The following is a 17,385-nucleotide window of genomic DNA, read 5'->3' on the forward strand; positions in this document are numbered from 1 at the left end:
ATTTTCAATCTTTCTGAAGTGTTAGAGATCTCCTTGTGTTTATTTAGTAAGGTTTTCATTCAGCAGGGCACTTACCAAAAAATGACCCCCTATTTATCCAAGTTTACTCCTTTACAGACTTAACTTGAACTCAACACTCTTTACTGAGTTGTCTCCTTGTACACAGTATACACAAGGACTCCATATAATTCAAAGCACATATATATCCCCATCTCAAGATTGGACAATTTCCATCTTCTCTCCTACTTTCGCATTAACTGGTAAAGTAACTGACACTCAGCTGTTCCTTTGGATCCTTTCCACTCCATGGGGCACTTGCTAAAGAAGTAAAAAAGGCCCCACTGACTCATGTTCAAATTGCCAGTGAACAGGACCCCCAGGTCCCTTTCTGCAGCCCTGCCTTCCAGCAAGTCATTCCCCAGTCTGTACAGAACCAGGATTGCCCCGTCCCAGGTGCAGAATCTGGCACTTGCCCTTGGTAAACTTCGGGCAGTTGGTGATTGCCCAGTGCTCTCATTTGTCGAGGTCTCTCTGCAGGGCCTCTTTGCCCTCAAGAGAGTTGACAGCACTCCCTAATTTAGTGCCACTAGGAAACTCACTTACTATCCTTTGAGTACTGCATCTCAGTGGTTAATGAAGATGTTGAAGAGAACTGGGTCAAGGATGGAGCCCTGCAGAGCCCCACTAGTGACCAGACCCAGCCTGATGTCACCCCATCCACTGTACCCTTTGTGCCCAACCTGTGAGCCAGCTGCTCACCCACCACTGAGCATGGTTATCCAGCTGTGTGCTGGACATTTGGTCTGGAGGGTAATGTGAGAGACAGTACCAAAAGTTTTGCTTTTGAAGTACAAAAATATCACATCTATTGGCTTTCCTAGATCAGTTAGGTGGGCTAGCCTGTCACAGAAGGGTTTTACAAGCAGGACTTCTCCCCCATGAAGCTGTGCTGGCTGTGACCAATGACAAACATGGCACTTTCTTTCCCCATTAGCACCAAACATTTGGCCCAGTGAAACCACCCACACTTTCTAAAAGAGAAAATACATTTTAGCTTTCTCTAAGGGCAAAAAAATTTTACTGTGTACACTGATGGTGATGACAAGTGGTACATCTGTACTGCATGATATTCTTTCATTTATATTTTCCTAATCCAACAAGAAATTCACTAGCAAAGTTAAATAATTACAGAAATAGTTAAAATTAGCATAAGAACATGACTGTCCAAATGGCTAGTCTGTTGTTGTTACACCCTCATGCCACTTGTGGATGCATGTAAGAAGGAACAGTCCCAATTTTAGAGTAAAAGTCTGCTTCATTTGTGCCAGCTCCCTCTTCCCTTGGCAATTTCCTTTATTTTCAAGACCTCAATTGGCCTCATGTGACAACTGGGTTTCATTTTACTGCACATAGTACCAGGACATTCTGTAATTTTCTCCTCTTTTGATAACGAAAGTTAATTTTAGCTGATCAGATTTGTATGTGGTCTGCATACCGGCAGATATAAGATAATTTAAAATAAAATCTTGGGAAATCCTGTTTCTATTGAACTAAAAACAGCCACTCAAGTATTTAAAAAACCAAACAAAAAGCTTATTCTTCACAACTATATGCTCTTGCAACATGACAGATTTAGATGCAGAGTTAACATTTTATAACTTCAGATATTTATTTCCTACAATAACCTCAGACTTTTTTTTCTGATGGAAATAAAATCTTAATGGAAAAAGTAAACAATTCAGAAAACATTTAAGAAAGGTTTACTTGCAGACAAGAGAAACTGAGTACATGCATTTTGAGTTTTCTTCTCTACAAATACTGAATCAACGCAGTTATTTATTTAATCCGTGTAATAAATGTTAAAACTTGCAATAATTTACATTTCTCTGTTCTTTCACACAGAAACTTTGAAAGAATTGGAACTAAAACAGTTTAGACATTTCCCATAGCATTAACATGGATTTAAAATGTAACAAGAAGACCTTCTTGAAAACTGGTCTTTGCAATATGCACTCCCTACTTTCAGGTTTACAAATAATTTCCATAATTTTCCCATGAAGTGCTGACTCAAGACGAGAAACTGAAGCTTTGGGATGGCAAAAGGGCAGGAGCATGCAAACCAAACTCCTCTTGACCTGATCACCATGGCTCTTCATCTCAGTACCAGGTACCATTAGCAGCACCTAATTCTCAACTCACTAAGTAGCTCACAGGTGCAGTCCAAGGCCATGGATCTGGCAGTGCGCCTGGGAAATTTATGTATTCCCACTGCATCCATCAACAGTCTTGTTAAATAGAGGAGGGCAACTACACAGCCATATAATACCAGTGTTTAAGGGGAGGATGTCCCGAGCAGTGCCATTGATGGCTGTGAGCAAGAGATGATCTGCTTTGGTTCCAGTGTGACAAACTGGCATCTCCTACAGCACAGCTCTTCAGAACCACCAACACCCCTGAAGGACAAGCCTCACCTTCAGACTGCCTGCTCTCCCCTAGGGACCATGGCAGAAAGAAGAATAATCTTTACTTAGGACACTTTTGAAAACAAAAACTAACATTACAGGGATACAAGAAAACATAAGAGAATCTGGCAGTAGATATGGTGGGGGAGAAATTGCTTTCACCACATCATTCTTGTCTTCAGACATCAATTGTTTTCCAAAACCCTACTTAACCCCTAACAGAGGAGAATTGCAACATGCCCCTTCAAATCTGGTTCATCAGCAGCAGCACTGTATATTGTGCATGTTGATTTGGGGACATAGATGGGCTTCTCCTTTTATTTACAGTCAAGGGTGTTGAATTTACAGTCAAATTTCCAATGCTAGGATCATAAAAATTTATTTTAATCATCCACAATTAGCTTACATCTGAAGATTTCTGTTGCTTTGGTTGCATCTCAGTTTTTTTGGTGTATGACAACTGCATCTGTAATAGGGTCAAATAAACAATACTCTTTTCTCTCATCCAGGCAACCACCCATTTCCATTTCAGCACCAGGAGGTTTCCAGGAAGAGAGGACAGTAGAAAGGAATTTATCTGAATTTTTCCAGAGACTGTTAAGATTCTTTTCTTTGTTTGGTTTCATTTTGCTTGGGATTTGGGGGTTTAGAGGGGATATTTTAGGGGGGTTTCTTTGAAGTTGCACAGAAAAATGTACCCATTGATGTAACAGAGGCATAGCTCCAATCAGGCAATGCAAATAAAAATGCAAATTGCAGAATGACTAAGATGTCTACAGAAAATATAAGCTAAAATTTCTTGAAAATATTCTACTTTTGAAGCAAGATTTTGAATATACTTTTGAAGACAGATTTATGCATGTCAAATAGCAAAGAGATGTAAAAATAGAAATATTTCCTATTTTCTTTAAAGGGGAAACAAAATGGGAGGAGACCTACTCTACCTACATAAGGACTCCTCCACGAAAGAGGCATACAAAACACAGTCTGGATTTGGAGTTGAACCTACTGCAGAGGAATTCCCACAGGAAGATGGCAGCTCTACACCTGCACCACCTCTGCTCAGCCCATGCTTCCCTAGGCACTGGCCTGGAGAAAGAGAGCCCAGCTAAGCAGAGACTTGTGGCTCTCTTCCACCTACTGAGCAGTTCCAAATGGTCCATCTGCCTGGGAGCTCACGGCCAGATCCAGCTTCAGGGTGATTCCCCTGTTCACTGCTCTTTCTGCGGTGGCCTTGATCTGCAGCAGAGGTAGGAAGGAAGGAGAAATGACAAGGCCACGACTGCTTTATAGCTTTTAGCTATTCAACCACAAAGAAGGGATTGTCACTCGATCAATCAAGAAGCTGACAAACCTTTCACTGAACTGGCCTCCAATACACAGCACTGAAAACCTGTGGATTTCCTACTGAGGATGCAAACCTACATCCAATGTTATCACACCAATGAAAATGTACTCTGTCAGCAGTAAAAGGAAGGATGGGAGAGACACATGGAATTAATGCCCTAAACAGGAAGAGTGAAAAGATGACAATTACCTGGATGAGCAAAATAACTAGACAAACAACACTCATAACTAAGGAATTTCCTGCCTGCTTCCCTGTTCCCAAAGGAATCCAAAGTGGAACCACAGGATGGAAGGTAAAAAACCCTGTAAGCTCTGTTCCTCTGGCCACTCCAGACAGATTACATTCTATATAATTGTGGATTGTTTGGTCTTGCTGTTTTGTTTGTTTTCAAAGCAATCTATTCTCTTATACACTTGTGTCAGAGTATCTTTCCCATGAAACATTTTTTTCATTTAGACTGTTGATAGTAAAGGTCATAAAATGAAGCTGGAATTTAGAAAAAGACAAACCCACTAATGGTAACAAACAGCTCAGGAATTGCTTAAAGCTGGAAGAGCACCTGGGCAAAATACCACTGTACACTTGTCTTGTTTTTATTACATTCACACATACTTGCTTTTGGCCACTATAAGGCATTTTTGGGGGTTACAGCTTTGGTCTGACCTAATACAGCTGTGTATGCATGTTTTCTAAAGTGACAAGAAATAAAGCTTGATTGCACAAGCAAAGCACTTTTAAGTATAGACATCCTCAGTAATTAGGACTTCCAAACCTGTTTCCTCAGAGAGCATTTTGAAATAGCCAAGAATATTTCAGAGAAAAATAAGGTATGCCTATTAAGTGAATATTTAATTTTTAAGTAATTGATTGATTACTGTACATAAATTCAGCTGTAAGAGAAGCACATTGTTAAAACAACAATAGGGATGTAGAGCAGCACCATTTGTAATTGTGGTCTCCACAGCTTGAGGCACATCTTTACATACACCATTTAAGTTAACATAACTTTCATTAATTCAATATAGGAAGTGACCATTTCTGCAGTGTAATTAGCTAGAACATCAGGTTTCAACTGCTCCATCTCAGGCTACTTTCTTTCAGCAGTTACATATTTTTCTAATGTATTTAACTTAGTCACAGACATTGAAATTTCACCTTAGGAATACATCCTCCCACTGCCTACATAACGCTCTGTCCTATGCTCTTCAGAACTATTGTTTATCCACTCTTTCCTACATTATTTTGGATAATTTTGCACTGACAAATCTGGAGAGGACAAAAAAAAATCCTAAAACCTGAGGTACAGCATTTTTGCAGACTTTTTTGAGAGGCATAAAGCAATGAAATGATTAGAAGCTAGAATAGAAGTATGTCTGCTCACACATCTGTAAGGCATTTTGGAAGTGCAAAAACCAATCACTTGGTTCAAGATTGAGAGCTTTCACCAGAGATTTTAGATTTATTATTTCTTGCCTTTTTTGCTTGTTTATAGATAAATGACATTCTGTAAGTTTTTCGTATTGCATCTCTAAAATGTTTACCCTTGAAACACACTCCAACACGTTGGCAGGTATTGTTTTACTTATAATTTAAGAATAAACAACCAAAAAGAATTCCTTAAGGTGGACAGCTTATTTACCTCAGTAGCTTCCTCTTCTTGGCAGACTCGGCGGGGGCTCTGGGGGTCTTTCCCACCTGCTTCCCCGGGGTGCGGAGAAGGGCCTGTGCTGACCTCAGCCACTCGCTGGCCGGCCGTGCTGTGACATCCCCCGTGTCCCCTCCTGACCCTGGCTGTAATCCCTTACTGGATCCCGGAGCAGTGGTTGCCAGGGTCGCCTCTCCTTCTCCCTCGCTGTCATTATCGGAGGAGTACTCAGATATTTCTGTCGAAATGGCCTAAACGAATAAAGACAAAAAGCTATTTGAACAGAATGCTAATGAGGTGCTATAGCTTTATGTAGGCAGTTTTATGTTACCCAGTAACCCACAAATGGAATTTGTGCCAATTTGTTAACACAACTTGGACAACTTCACTGTAAATGTACATTAATCTTTTGTGAGTCAACATCAACTCCTGAATATAAGGATCATCTCTTCAGGGACAACTGAGATGAGTAACATTTAGGTTTTTTAAATAACTAGGTCTGGAGAATTAGGCTAATGTTTTTATCTAAGGCAAGTTTTGAGGGAAGCAGAGAGAGACTAATGAGTGATAGGGATCATGACTGGCAACTGAAAAAAAGAGAGCTTTTATATTGAATAGGAAGGTCAGCTTCCATAGTCTGAATGGAAGGAAGAAACACATGCCTCTACTGACAGCATGTAGCTGGGAACAAGTATGTAACCTTTTGTTAAAACATGATTTTGAGCACTAAAGCAGCCTTCATCCACATCCAGCAGGCCTACAGCTTCCCAGGAAGGTTTCAGAAGTTGAGCCTAAGCTGTTGGGCTGTCTCCAGGTAGCTCCAAGGAGGATGGATCACTGGTCAGCAGTCAGGGCTGGGAGCCAGCAGGGCTGGAGTTCAGCCCCACAGAACCTCGCTGGAGCTCTTCTACCAGAAACTCAAAGGACACACGGAACTCATCCCACTGAGGGAGGGATGAGAAGGCAGACAAAACAACTCTGCAGAGACATGGAAGGCTGAGAAAAGGGCTGGGGGGAAAATTCACCCGCTTTGGCTGAGCTTATTTTACTCCCCTCTAGTGCTCCTGCAGAAGCAGGTTAAGGCTACTGGGTTGGCTCCCTAAGGTGGGCTCTGCACAGCTGTTACATGCATTATGTTCTCTTGACCCAGTGTTTCTTCAAGTACTGAGTATTAAGCAAAAATACTTGGAAACTGACATTTTACCAAGTACAGAACAAAATTATCTAAACCACTGAAATAGGCAGAGGACTAAGAAACACGAGCTGGGTTCAGTCTTCAGGAGCTAATTGAAAAAAACCCAAAACAACCAAACCAACACTGTCTGCAGGTTCTGGTGGGGCAGTGACAGTCCTGTCACTGGGACCACCAGCACTAGGCCAGCTCAAGTAAGCTGGCATAAAACTGTAGACAAGGCAAGTTAAGTTACTCAGATGGATCCTTGAAAGAATCAAAACTCCAAACACAAAACATTAACTTTGCCTTATCAGTGGGAAACTGGGAAACCCCAAAGGCTGACATTGCTCCAGATCATGCTGCCTCAATCACAGAAAAAAATTACCCCATTCCTCTGGTAAAATGCAGTAAGTAGTGCTCCACGCAGGTTGTTTGACAACTGGCTCAGATAAATACTTGAAAGGCAAAAGAGGAAAGGGAGGGAAATCACAGCATTCACTAAATTCGCTAAAGCTGTTCCATGTTATTAATTAGTGTAATCATCTGAAAACAGCATTTCCCAACTGTGCACAAAAATAAGTTCAGCTCTTGCCAGTTCTCTGATACATTTTTCACGTAAATGCCGAGACACTGTGTTCATGTTCTGAGAGCTTACCTAAGTACTCTGGAAATTGGAAGGACCTTTTAAAGTTATCCAGAGAAGTAGAATAGCTAAAAGAATGTAATTAATATCAGTCTGCTTTAAACACAACACAGTCAACATCTGTCCCTTGGCAACAATATTTCTCTGAAAACAAACTCCTTCCATATTGGAAATGAGCCAGAAATAAAAGATTTCAAAGACTCTGAAAGCAGTAAGCAAGCACTTCATTCTTAAAACACCATTCCAATGCATTCACTTGCTTTAGGAATGCTTTAATTTTTCTCAAATAGCCACTGCACCTAAAAAAAAGGATGTGAACCTGAAGTTCTCTGAGCAAGTGAAACACAAATGAGAAAAGCCCTTGGGAAGTGCTTCAAGTAAGCACATTTTAATCCCACTGACTTTAAGTGTTAAGAAGCTTTCCTAACTAAAGGTTGTCTAATAAATAATTTCTGCTAATATTTATTACTGTGTACTTGTTTAGACTGAACTTCCCCACGGAAACCGTACGTTGGGGTTTTTGTTTTGTTTGCTTGTTAGTGTTTTTTTTTTGTTGTTGTTGATGGTTTTTTAATTGGTCAGTCGGAAATTTTTCTTAAAAGAGGAAACTGTAAAAATGGAGAAGAAAAACAAAGAACAAAAACTTAGCTCTCCAATTCTGTACATTTTTAAACTGTATCCATCATCAGAATTCTAGTCTAAAGGGAAAAATATTTTCAAAACACACATCAAACATGATTTTTCAAGTATCCAGTAAACAAGCTGGCAAACCTACCAACAATATGGTAGGGAAAAGCTGGCAAAAAAAATCATTTATTTGATTCACTTTAAAACAATCATTGATAAATAGTGAAGAAATTGTTCTTTTTTTATCAATATCTTAAACATCACGAAGAAGAATTTTTAAGAGTTTTGTTGTTATTTTGTTGATTTTTTTAAAATAGTAACCCCAGTAATAACATTAGAGTTTCAGAAGAGCACAAAGAATTGTCAAATTAAAACTGTTTTCGTACATGACTTATTATTTTGAAATACAGTAATTTTGGTTACAGTGGCTGAAAGTACAATGCTTCCCACTACACACAGGCTCAGTTTCCCCACTTCAATTTCTTCCTCTGACCCCGGATCCCAATGTAATCATTCCCGATCCAGGGGATTTTCATGACTGTCTCCCATATATCCCAATACCTCCAAATACTCTGTGGTAGACTGTTCACTAAGATATAGGTATATTTCCAATGATGGCCTTTCCACAACACCCTCTTTTATATCATGCCAGCCATTTGTCTATATCCAGGGTCTGACTGAAAAAAAAAATTCAGGGGTTGACCTCAATTTTTGTCACTAAAACAATAAATATAGTTCATTTTGTTTGATTTTAAAATAAATCTATTTTCCCTGTGAATGTGTCATCTGAAAAACTATAAATGCTCCTCTTTTATGGCTCTTTCTATTAAGGGAAAATGACAAGTAGAAATGCACAGACTATTGCCATTTTTTTCTGTCAAGATTTGACTACAGGAAAGGAAAGAAGTCATCAAGTACTGTATTGGAGCATCCAGAATCCAATATTTTAAGGTTAAGCATTTTTTAATCAAAATGCATCAAAAAAGAAAGAGCTTTCCAGATTAATTAATTAATTATGTATTTTTGACAGCACTCACAGGTACTAGTTAACAAAGAGTACATGTGTAAAATTAGAAATCAAAATGAGAAACAGCAAATCCCTTCCCAACTAAGCAGTTAAGATTGCTAAAGAATGTATGTTTACCCGTGTCGATTTGCATTCACTAAGAACAAAAAAATACCAAAAAAACAACCACAGAAATTCTAAAATCCTAACCCAAATTGTTCAAAGACAAGACTCTTGACTTCAGTGGAATGAAGATGGCATTCCATAAGCACATAGATTTTGCACACATGCAGCACAGAAGATACCATGCTGTTACTTCTGAGACCAAGTACTCCCTTCCTCATCCTCAAGAGATTTGCTTCAGCTACCTCTTGCTTCGCCTTGAACACCCCATGAGTTCTCTGGCAGTACCTTGGCAATCTGCACAGTGTTTGCTTCTAAAAGGTCTGAAAAAATAACCTTTTCACTTCAATAGTGATGGAAGCAGGCAACATCTGTACTTGATGAGTTTAATAAGCACTCAGTATTTCTTATCAATAAAATGGCAGTAAGTTAACATGAGAAGTGTTACATTTGCATTTGAAGTTTCCAGCTTTAGCATAGAAAGCAGAACTTTACAAAGCTTTTTGTACAAAAAGAAAGATAACAGATCAACCCTATCAAAATAAATAATAAATCTGTATTTTTTAAAAAAGGTTCTCACTGATTACTAATCAGAGGCAAGGTGATGAGCAGTTGTGCAGGCTTCTCATCTCCCTTGTCTCTCCTCCCAAGATACATCACTCAGTGATTTCTGCAGAAAAACATCAATATACACACCTCACCTTTGTATTCATTAAACACTTTCATTTGTTCAGTTGCATACATTCAGTTAATATTGTAAATATTTCCCAGCAGATATGAAGATACTTTGCAGATAAGATGCTCAATAAAAGTTCACAGATACTATCAACAAGTTTATCAGCTGAAACAAAGATACTTCAGCATGCTGCAGTATGTCTTAGAGACAAAAAATAGGTATCAAATTCTGTGTAGACATTGATGTAACTTTTTGCAGATGGAGGTCACTTAGTCTGTCATTTCCTTCCCTAAGTAATATAAAATTCTTCCCTCCTATTATCCTACCACAGCCTCGCTCAAAAGGCAAAACTAACAGGGTTTCTCAGAGCACCCTTAGGGAACCAGGCTTTCTCAAGGTCACAGAGCCAAGTTATGCCAGAAGCAGAAACACTATTTCAGAGTTTCAGACTCTGATCACTGTACATACAGAGTAAAATTAATCTTGTGGCATCTCATTCCCACTTTTCATTCAAGTATCTTTGCCTCTGGTTCTGGAAGCATTTTCTCTTACCCCTGCCTGTTCTTTCACGGACTGTCTTTTTCCCTTTCGTGATTCCCTCATGTTTTTCAGACTTGATCTGCATTTCCCCTACTTGCCCTCTCATGACACTCTCAGGATGGTGGAAGCTGAGCAGTATTAACAACATGACCAGTATTAACAAACACACAGTGAACTCAGGGGACTATCCTACTGCCTTTTCTTTTATCTAGTCTTCCCTGCACCTGCACTGCAGGTACTTTGCTGTCATGCATGCAAAGAGATTCAAATGCAGCCAACTTCTACCCCAGGCAGCTGGTTCTGGGTTCTAAGCAGACTTTGTATCTTGCGTGGTACCCTCTAAAAAAGCAAGAGTGAGCAGAAAAGCCACTGGATTTAGCACAATGAATATTCACAAGCATAAATCACCAGTGCAGTATGTCAAAGGCCCAGGCTATGCTAATGAATGCTCGAAGCTAACTCCACCAGAAGCTGGCTTGCAGGATTACAGGGAGTAGGGTAAAGGTAAAAGAAAATAAGTTTTCCCTTAATTAATCAACATAAAATTAATTCAAGCATTGTGCACACAGATAGTACAGGATATTATTCAGCTCTACAACGATAATTAAAGATACAAAGGATTTAAAGCTTGCAGTTCTCTTCAAAGCTCTCTGTTTTCTGAAGCTTTAACTGAAGCACTGAAGTCTCTGCCAAATATACTTTCCTAGTAGCTTGAGAAATAATTTGGTAAGCTAGCTATTTTCACTCTAGAGAGATAAATATTCCTTCATACAAGAAACTTTATGTTGAAGTGCAGAGCTAGGCATGTGCTGCTCTGTGGGTGACACCAAGCCTTCTTCTCATGGAATAACCACAGGAACAGCACGCAAAAATACAAGATTAGGTAGCAGTGCGTGGGCAGAGATAATCGTATGAAAAAAAAAGAACAATGAAAGACATAAATCACTAATAAGGTATTTTTGGACTTGCAAGCCCAAACTGACACAGCAGATTAACTGAAATTTTGTATCTGGAACAACCACCTAGTGTTATTACAGAGACAGCACATATTTAAAATGAATCTCAGATAATGCCTGGTTGTTTAGCCAAGTACTGCATTCCTCCCCAGCACATGCACTCAGACCATCTGATCTGTCCTAAATATTTATCAGTGGTGTTGGTTCAGTGCACAAGGAAATGACATGTCCTGCTCCACACACATTAGCACTTTGTGGCTGCCATTACAGGAAACAGAGCCGTGTGCTCCTCAAGCACCGGGACAGCCACCTTGAACACTTGGAGAATCTCTGGGATTCTCCAAGAGCAAGCACCACCAAGTTTCTATCTCCCTGCTTGGTCACCACTAAACTTCAGCAACATCTGCCTTCACACAGACATGGGAATGATTTTTGCTGTCTCCCAGCTGCCACCACCCCAGGGCTGGAATGCAGTAGTTATTAGCACACAAAATCATTTATGCCAAGTAGCAAAGAAGAATGTGGTATCTACTTGAATATGGAGGAGAAGTGTAGGCAGCAACACTGTAATTATTCAAAGCAGAATTTGGTCACAGACTGCACCCTCATCTCCTCTTTAATGGTGTTTTGAGACCTTTAAACAAGTGGTTAGGACTTCTCTTCTATGACTAATCAAAAAGGATTCATTGCATCCAGCAGCCCAGAGCTTCCTATCGTAAAGGAAATTGATTCACGATTATCTCTGGAGGAAGCAGGTCAGCTACCAAACCCTACACACCACTGCTGGGCTTCCCTTTGAAGAGCTCCTGGGGAAGTCTTACCCTTGTCTGACGCTATTTATTCTTTAAGCCCTGTCAAAATACAGCTGCATTAGCTACTGTCTTAAAAGGTAACCCCAAAAGTAGGATTCAACCCAAAGGAAAAATACCAGTAGCTGTTATCAAAAGAAAGGCAAATGGGCCAGTTTCAGAGATGCCTTCATACACTGAAGGAGTTGAAAGGCCTTTGATGGAACTCTGCAGAAATTAATGGAGTGGTATGGCTGCTGTCAGATCCAAGAGCCAATTATCTGATGTTGGGCTTCCTCCATCATTTTTGAAAAAGAAAGTTGTAGAGGGACAGGAAAACTCCCACTTCCACTTCACAGAGTGAGGAAGTTGAAGCACAGTACATAATCCCACAAAATGGTGGTTTATATAACACATGAAATAATAATTAACAAAATAAATAACTTGTATCATCATTTATCAGTTCCCATATCTTGTTTAGATCATACTGCCTTGAAGTGGAAAATGAGGTGACGATTATGCTTGCATGCAGTATGTTTGGCTGTGCATTCTTTTTTGTCAGGGGAGAGGTGTGTGGTTTTGTTTGGTTTGAGCTCTCTCACACACAATCCTGTACACATACACCACTGGCAGGCAGTACCCTGCATGTAGCACTAATCATTGTAGAAAACAAGAACCGAAAAAATAACCTCAAAATAAGATTTTGCACAGACACACAAAAATCAACATGAAAATCTGATCTTCGAATGAAGAGCTTCGGGAGAAGAGTAATTAAAATTACAACAAACCAGATTTTTAATAGACCTAATGCAAAGATGGTATTTACTGACTTTTTTTTTTAAGCTAGGTAAAGAATGCACAAGTGGTAAGAAAGATGAAATCGAAGCCGTAACTTCTAATCCTGAGCAGAAACCTCAGCTTTCACAAGGCAAACAGGTTAAGCAGGCTATACCTCTGGAGATACATCCACAAGCTGTTCCAGCCTGCCTCTCCCAGAACAGGTTGTTCTGAGGCATGGATCAGCCGACCGAAACAGGTGAGGCTCTCGTCTCAGCCCAAGTACCTTTTTACACAAAATCGGGCTGGAAAGCAAGAAGAAGCACTATTTATTTCTGAGGGTGCTCTGTATTAAATAGTGATCCCAAAGGCAAGACTGAACAAAACTGTTGTCTGGTGTGCACAAGGACAGGAAAGAATAGTAGGGGACAGTGAGCTGCTACAGTGCAAAATGAACACAAAACAAAATTACTCAACATTAGTTAAGGGACAATGACTTGTACTCTATAGAGTAGACCCTGCTGCAATCTTGGCATCTGTAGCATTTGCACTGCAGCTGCATCTCTTAAAAGCATTGTTTTAGCAGATTATTTGACTTCTTTAGCATTAAGAATTCAATCTATCACTTCCTAATATTATCTCAGTACCACTGATCTCACCATCAGTCTGCAATCAGAGTAATAGCCAACTTCTAACAGACCAAATAATGCTGAAAAATGCTAACATGGACAACCTACAAGTGCTTTTCCTGCTTTGTCTAATGTTTTTTTCCATCATACAAGGACATCTTCATTTTCTTTCAGGGAAAATGACTGGCTGTTAGAGACAGTTCGGACAATTTGTGCATACTGTTAGCCAACATTACATTCAAGTGAATTACCATAACCCTTGCTCTCCATTCCCTTCTTCAAAAAAAAAAAAGAGGGGAAGGGGGAGACGCCACTTCACGTGTTGCATCTTGCAAACTATTCAGGGACAGAACCAGGTCTCCTCTCAAACAACTGCATATTATCCCACGCAGCTGAGCTCTCATCTTGATAAGGATCCTTCAGATGACAGAGACCTAGACTTTCAAATATAAATACCTGACTCTGATAGGGCATGCAGATAATTACATCATTTCGCACAGAAGCCTCAACATTATACATTGAAGTTTGGGCACACAGGAAAATTGCAGTCAGCTTATAATACCACTTAAACAGGGTTTCGTTCTTGACACAGAAATAGTTACTTTCATGTTTCCAAGGAACAGATGCTATCACATGGTTTGATAACCTACTTTCACATTCTTTGTTTATAGTTATTCACTCAGTTTCATTTATTAAAGTTAGTGGATCTGTGCCATGAAACCTCAGTTTTATTGTCTCTGGTTTAGGTGATGTTATGGTAATCATCCCGGTTAAAGCTTGGCTGTAACAAGAGGGCTCAACTGAAAGGCATGATTAAAAGCCAAATTATTATTTATTAACTAAATCCTAAAGCATCTAGACTAAACACCTGCATGATTCAGTAGGTACTGTTAAAGGAGGAAATACATTTCCATCTTCAAGCAACTGTTTTGTTTCAACCCAAGCCTTCAGAGAGAACAAATACTTGCAATGGGAGGTAATATCTTTTACTAGACAAAGATATATAAATCTGGGAAAGCAGACAAGCATTTAGCACTAAGGCCTTCTATAGGTCTCAAAAGTTTGGTGTTTTTTTCTCCAAATAGATCATTTGGTATAAGTAAATTAAATATTTCCTTATAAAATTGCTTCTCTCTTATCTTTAGCCAATACAGTTATGAACTGTATAACCATCTTGCAAGCTTTTTAAAAAGTTGTTTCTAAAAAAGAAAATGCTTCTCACAGCAATGTCACTGTATAGATACATCAGAGAACAAAGACTTTCAAATCTTTCATATTATTCTTTCCAAAAGTAGATGATAACTGCAAGCATGTTATTTTTGAGATTAAAGGAAGCAATTCTACAATAAACAGCTAAATGAAGGATTGCATGCAGGTATTCAGTAAAGTACAAATTATTCACACCGATTGATCTCTTTGGTTGATCTGCAGTTTCCTGTGAAAACCCTTAGAAAAGCACTTATCATAAAAGGAAAGAAAAAAGAAAATGAGAGAGAATGGAAACACAAGTGGCACAGTGCGGTATAACACAAACGCAATACAGGCATAATTTCTGCAATAATGCTCAGCACTTAGTGGAAAAATTTTTGTTGACAATATCCACAGGGACACACAGAAACATCTTGAAATTGAGATTCTACACTTCCAGCTGCAGCAGTGCCAGCATTCATGGCTGCAGCACTGGCAGCTTAAGGAGACACCAGGCTGCCAGGCAGTGCAGCACATTACATTCATTTTCTTCTACTCCCACTCACTCCACATTCTTCTCACTTGACTGTGCTTCCCTTTGCCCCATTTATTGCTTCACAACTCCAGTGGAACTGCCCCCAAAGCCTAAAATAGTCCCTTCATTTCTTCCCTCCTCTTCATTTCCAGCTTCTTTCAACCCTTTCCCTCCTCTCCAGAAGTCCTTCCACAGCCTACCTTTTCTAGATAATTTTGCGGTTTTGCACTGTTAAAACTATTTAACATGGCAAACATTTCGGGGCAGGAAATGTCTTACCACGTCTGAAATACTGTCAGTGATGACAGCATGTGCACGCACTCAAAAGCGCCACCTTCACCTAAACTGATTTCTAACATTGATGAGAGCACCTATATGCAGGCTAAAGAAACAGAAAACTCATTTAACTGCTTTTCCAAGTAAGCCAAAGGACACCAAACAGTAAAACTACTTTGAAAAATACATTAAATGTACTCAGCTAAAATGAATTCTATTTGGATAAAGAACAAAGAAAATGAAGCCAAACACGAAGTTTACAGATTTTCTTTTAGATCATGTGCCTAAACTTTGGGGGAACAGAAGGAAAATAAAGTAACCATCAATTGGGTAAGGCATTGTAATTTAAAATTGTAATGTTGCTGCAATTACACACTTTATAGAGAGTCAAAATTGCTAAATGCTACAATACTGTCTTGACACATTTAGCTGTGCTGATTGTTCACAGTACATAAAAAGATTTCAAAGCACAGACTTTAAAACTCCTTTGAGATCTAAATTAGAATAAAAATCTCTGTGCTGTAATATAGGTGTGTTACATTACATTCAATGACATGACTGCCATAATATGGGTATAATGTAACATTGTAGGACCCATGGAGACAATCACAGATATTGAAAACTTTTGCAGAAAATAAGCACACACAGAAACTTATCAGGAAGATACACTTGAAATGTCCCAGTAATCAAACACAATCCTTACACAACTAAACTCAATGGACTGTAATTTTCTAAGAACAGGCTAGCAGCTGACACGGAGAACTTGTAAAGAAGGGAGCCCTGAAATACAAACATCTATAATTTGTATTAAGCATTTCCTTATAAGGATTATAAAGCTTCCATAAAGCAGTATGATTAAGAAGAATTAAGGTTAATTCTTCTCAATTACAGGCAAAGAGGAAAAAAAGACTTTCAGTGCATGTCTGCATACTTTAACATACTTGAAAAAGCAATAGTTACTGGTATCCAAGGTAGTCACCAATAACTTTTGGATTCATGCCTCCACTATCTCAAACAAGACTGAGAGATTATGATGGTACAATTTCACTTCCATTCTTAAAGCAATGCTTCAGAAAGGGAGGGGGAAAAATAATGGATAACTGTCATCTTCTTTTCTATTCTGTTAGCATGTGTCAATGTGTATTTACACATGGAGAATGCAAAATTCACGTGTGGGATGTGTGTGTCCCTTTTTTTACAATCTAAGAGAAGCTCAAAGCTGACAAGATAATGCTAAAATCATAGAAGCTAGTTCAACATCTCAAAGAGCATTTAGAAATTTGTCCTTTAAGATACTATTAAATTAAACATTCTCCTCATTTTCCTCTTCCCAAAGTAAAAATGCTCATGTGATGTTTGTCCTTCAGACTGAACTCTGCAGCCAGCAAGATTTTTTTAAAAGTCTTGCAAATCTTCTTCTCTTGAACTTGGAAGTGACTTATTAGCATTCTGATCAAAAACTTGCAAATGTTTGATAAAGCAAGTAAAAATATCACAAACCCAAGCCCAAAGTTTGTACTAAAAGTAAGAAAAAGAAGAACACTTTTCATTAAACAGCAGTTAACTCTCAAACACCAGCAAGCTCTGGGAGCTGTGCTCTGCACTGAAAATTTGGGACAGGGGAAGCGAAAAAACCCAAATTTGGAAAGGAGAGGGACAGTGACAGCAGCCTTGAAGAAGTGCTCAGGCAGTTCTGGGCATCCGGCTGCACCATTTTTAGGAATTGTGTGACAGGCAGCTTTATTGCCTAAATGCGGAAGTGCAAATTTTGGCACCCACTGTATCAATTTTGTGCTTGTCTTAGTGGCAAGTATTTTAATCAGAAGTTCTTTTCTTAGTCTAGAGAACAATGCAGCATGGACTCATATTACTTCAACAGCAACAAGTGGTCATCAGGGTCTATAGTAACTAAAACACTGCATGATTTTGTATCTCCCACTCCCAAACAGCAAAGAGATACTCCTGCATAGAGCAAACTAAATTGCTGCCTGG

General features: G+C 39.1%; 1 protein-coding gene across 3 annotated transcripts in view; it reads right to left on the reverse strand.

The window, feature by feature from the left end:
• The window catches only part of SPIDR (scaffold protein involved in DNA repair), a 195,258-nt gene that overhangs the window by 137,438 nt on the left and 40,435 nt on the right, over positions 1 to 17,385 (reverse strand). For all 3 annotated transcript variants that reach the window (XR_005955639.1, XM_041473623.1, XM_041473624.1), the window contains exon 6: positions 5,450 to 5,706. Coding sequence is in view for 2 of the 3 variants with exons in the window: in XM_041473623.1 (XP_041329557.1) it covers positions 5,450 to 5,706 (257 nt within the window). In the remaining variant the exon portion in view is untranslated. The remainder of the gene's footprint in view (positions 1 to 5,449; positions 5,707 to 17,385) is intronic.

This window comes from Pyrgilauda ruficollis, unplaced genomic scaffold, assembly GCF_017590135.1.
Source record: "Pyrgilauda ruficollis isolate IOZ18807 unplaced genomic scaffold, ASM1759013v1 scaffold30, whole genome shotgun sequence".
In the NCBI taxonomy this organism is placed as follows: domain Eukaryota; kingdom Metazoa; phylum Chordata; class Aves; order Passeriformes; family Passeridae; genus Pyrgilauda; species Pyrgilauda ruficollis.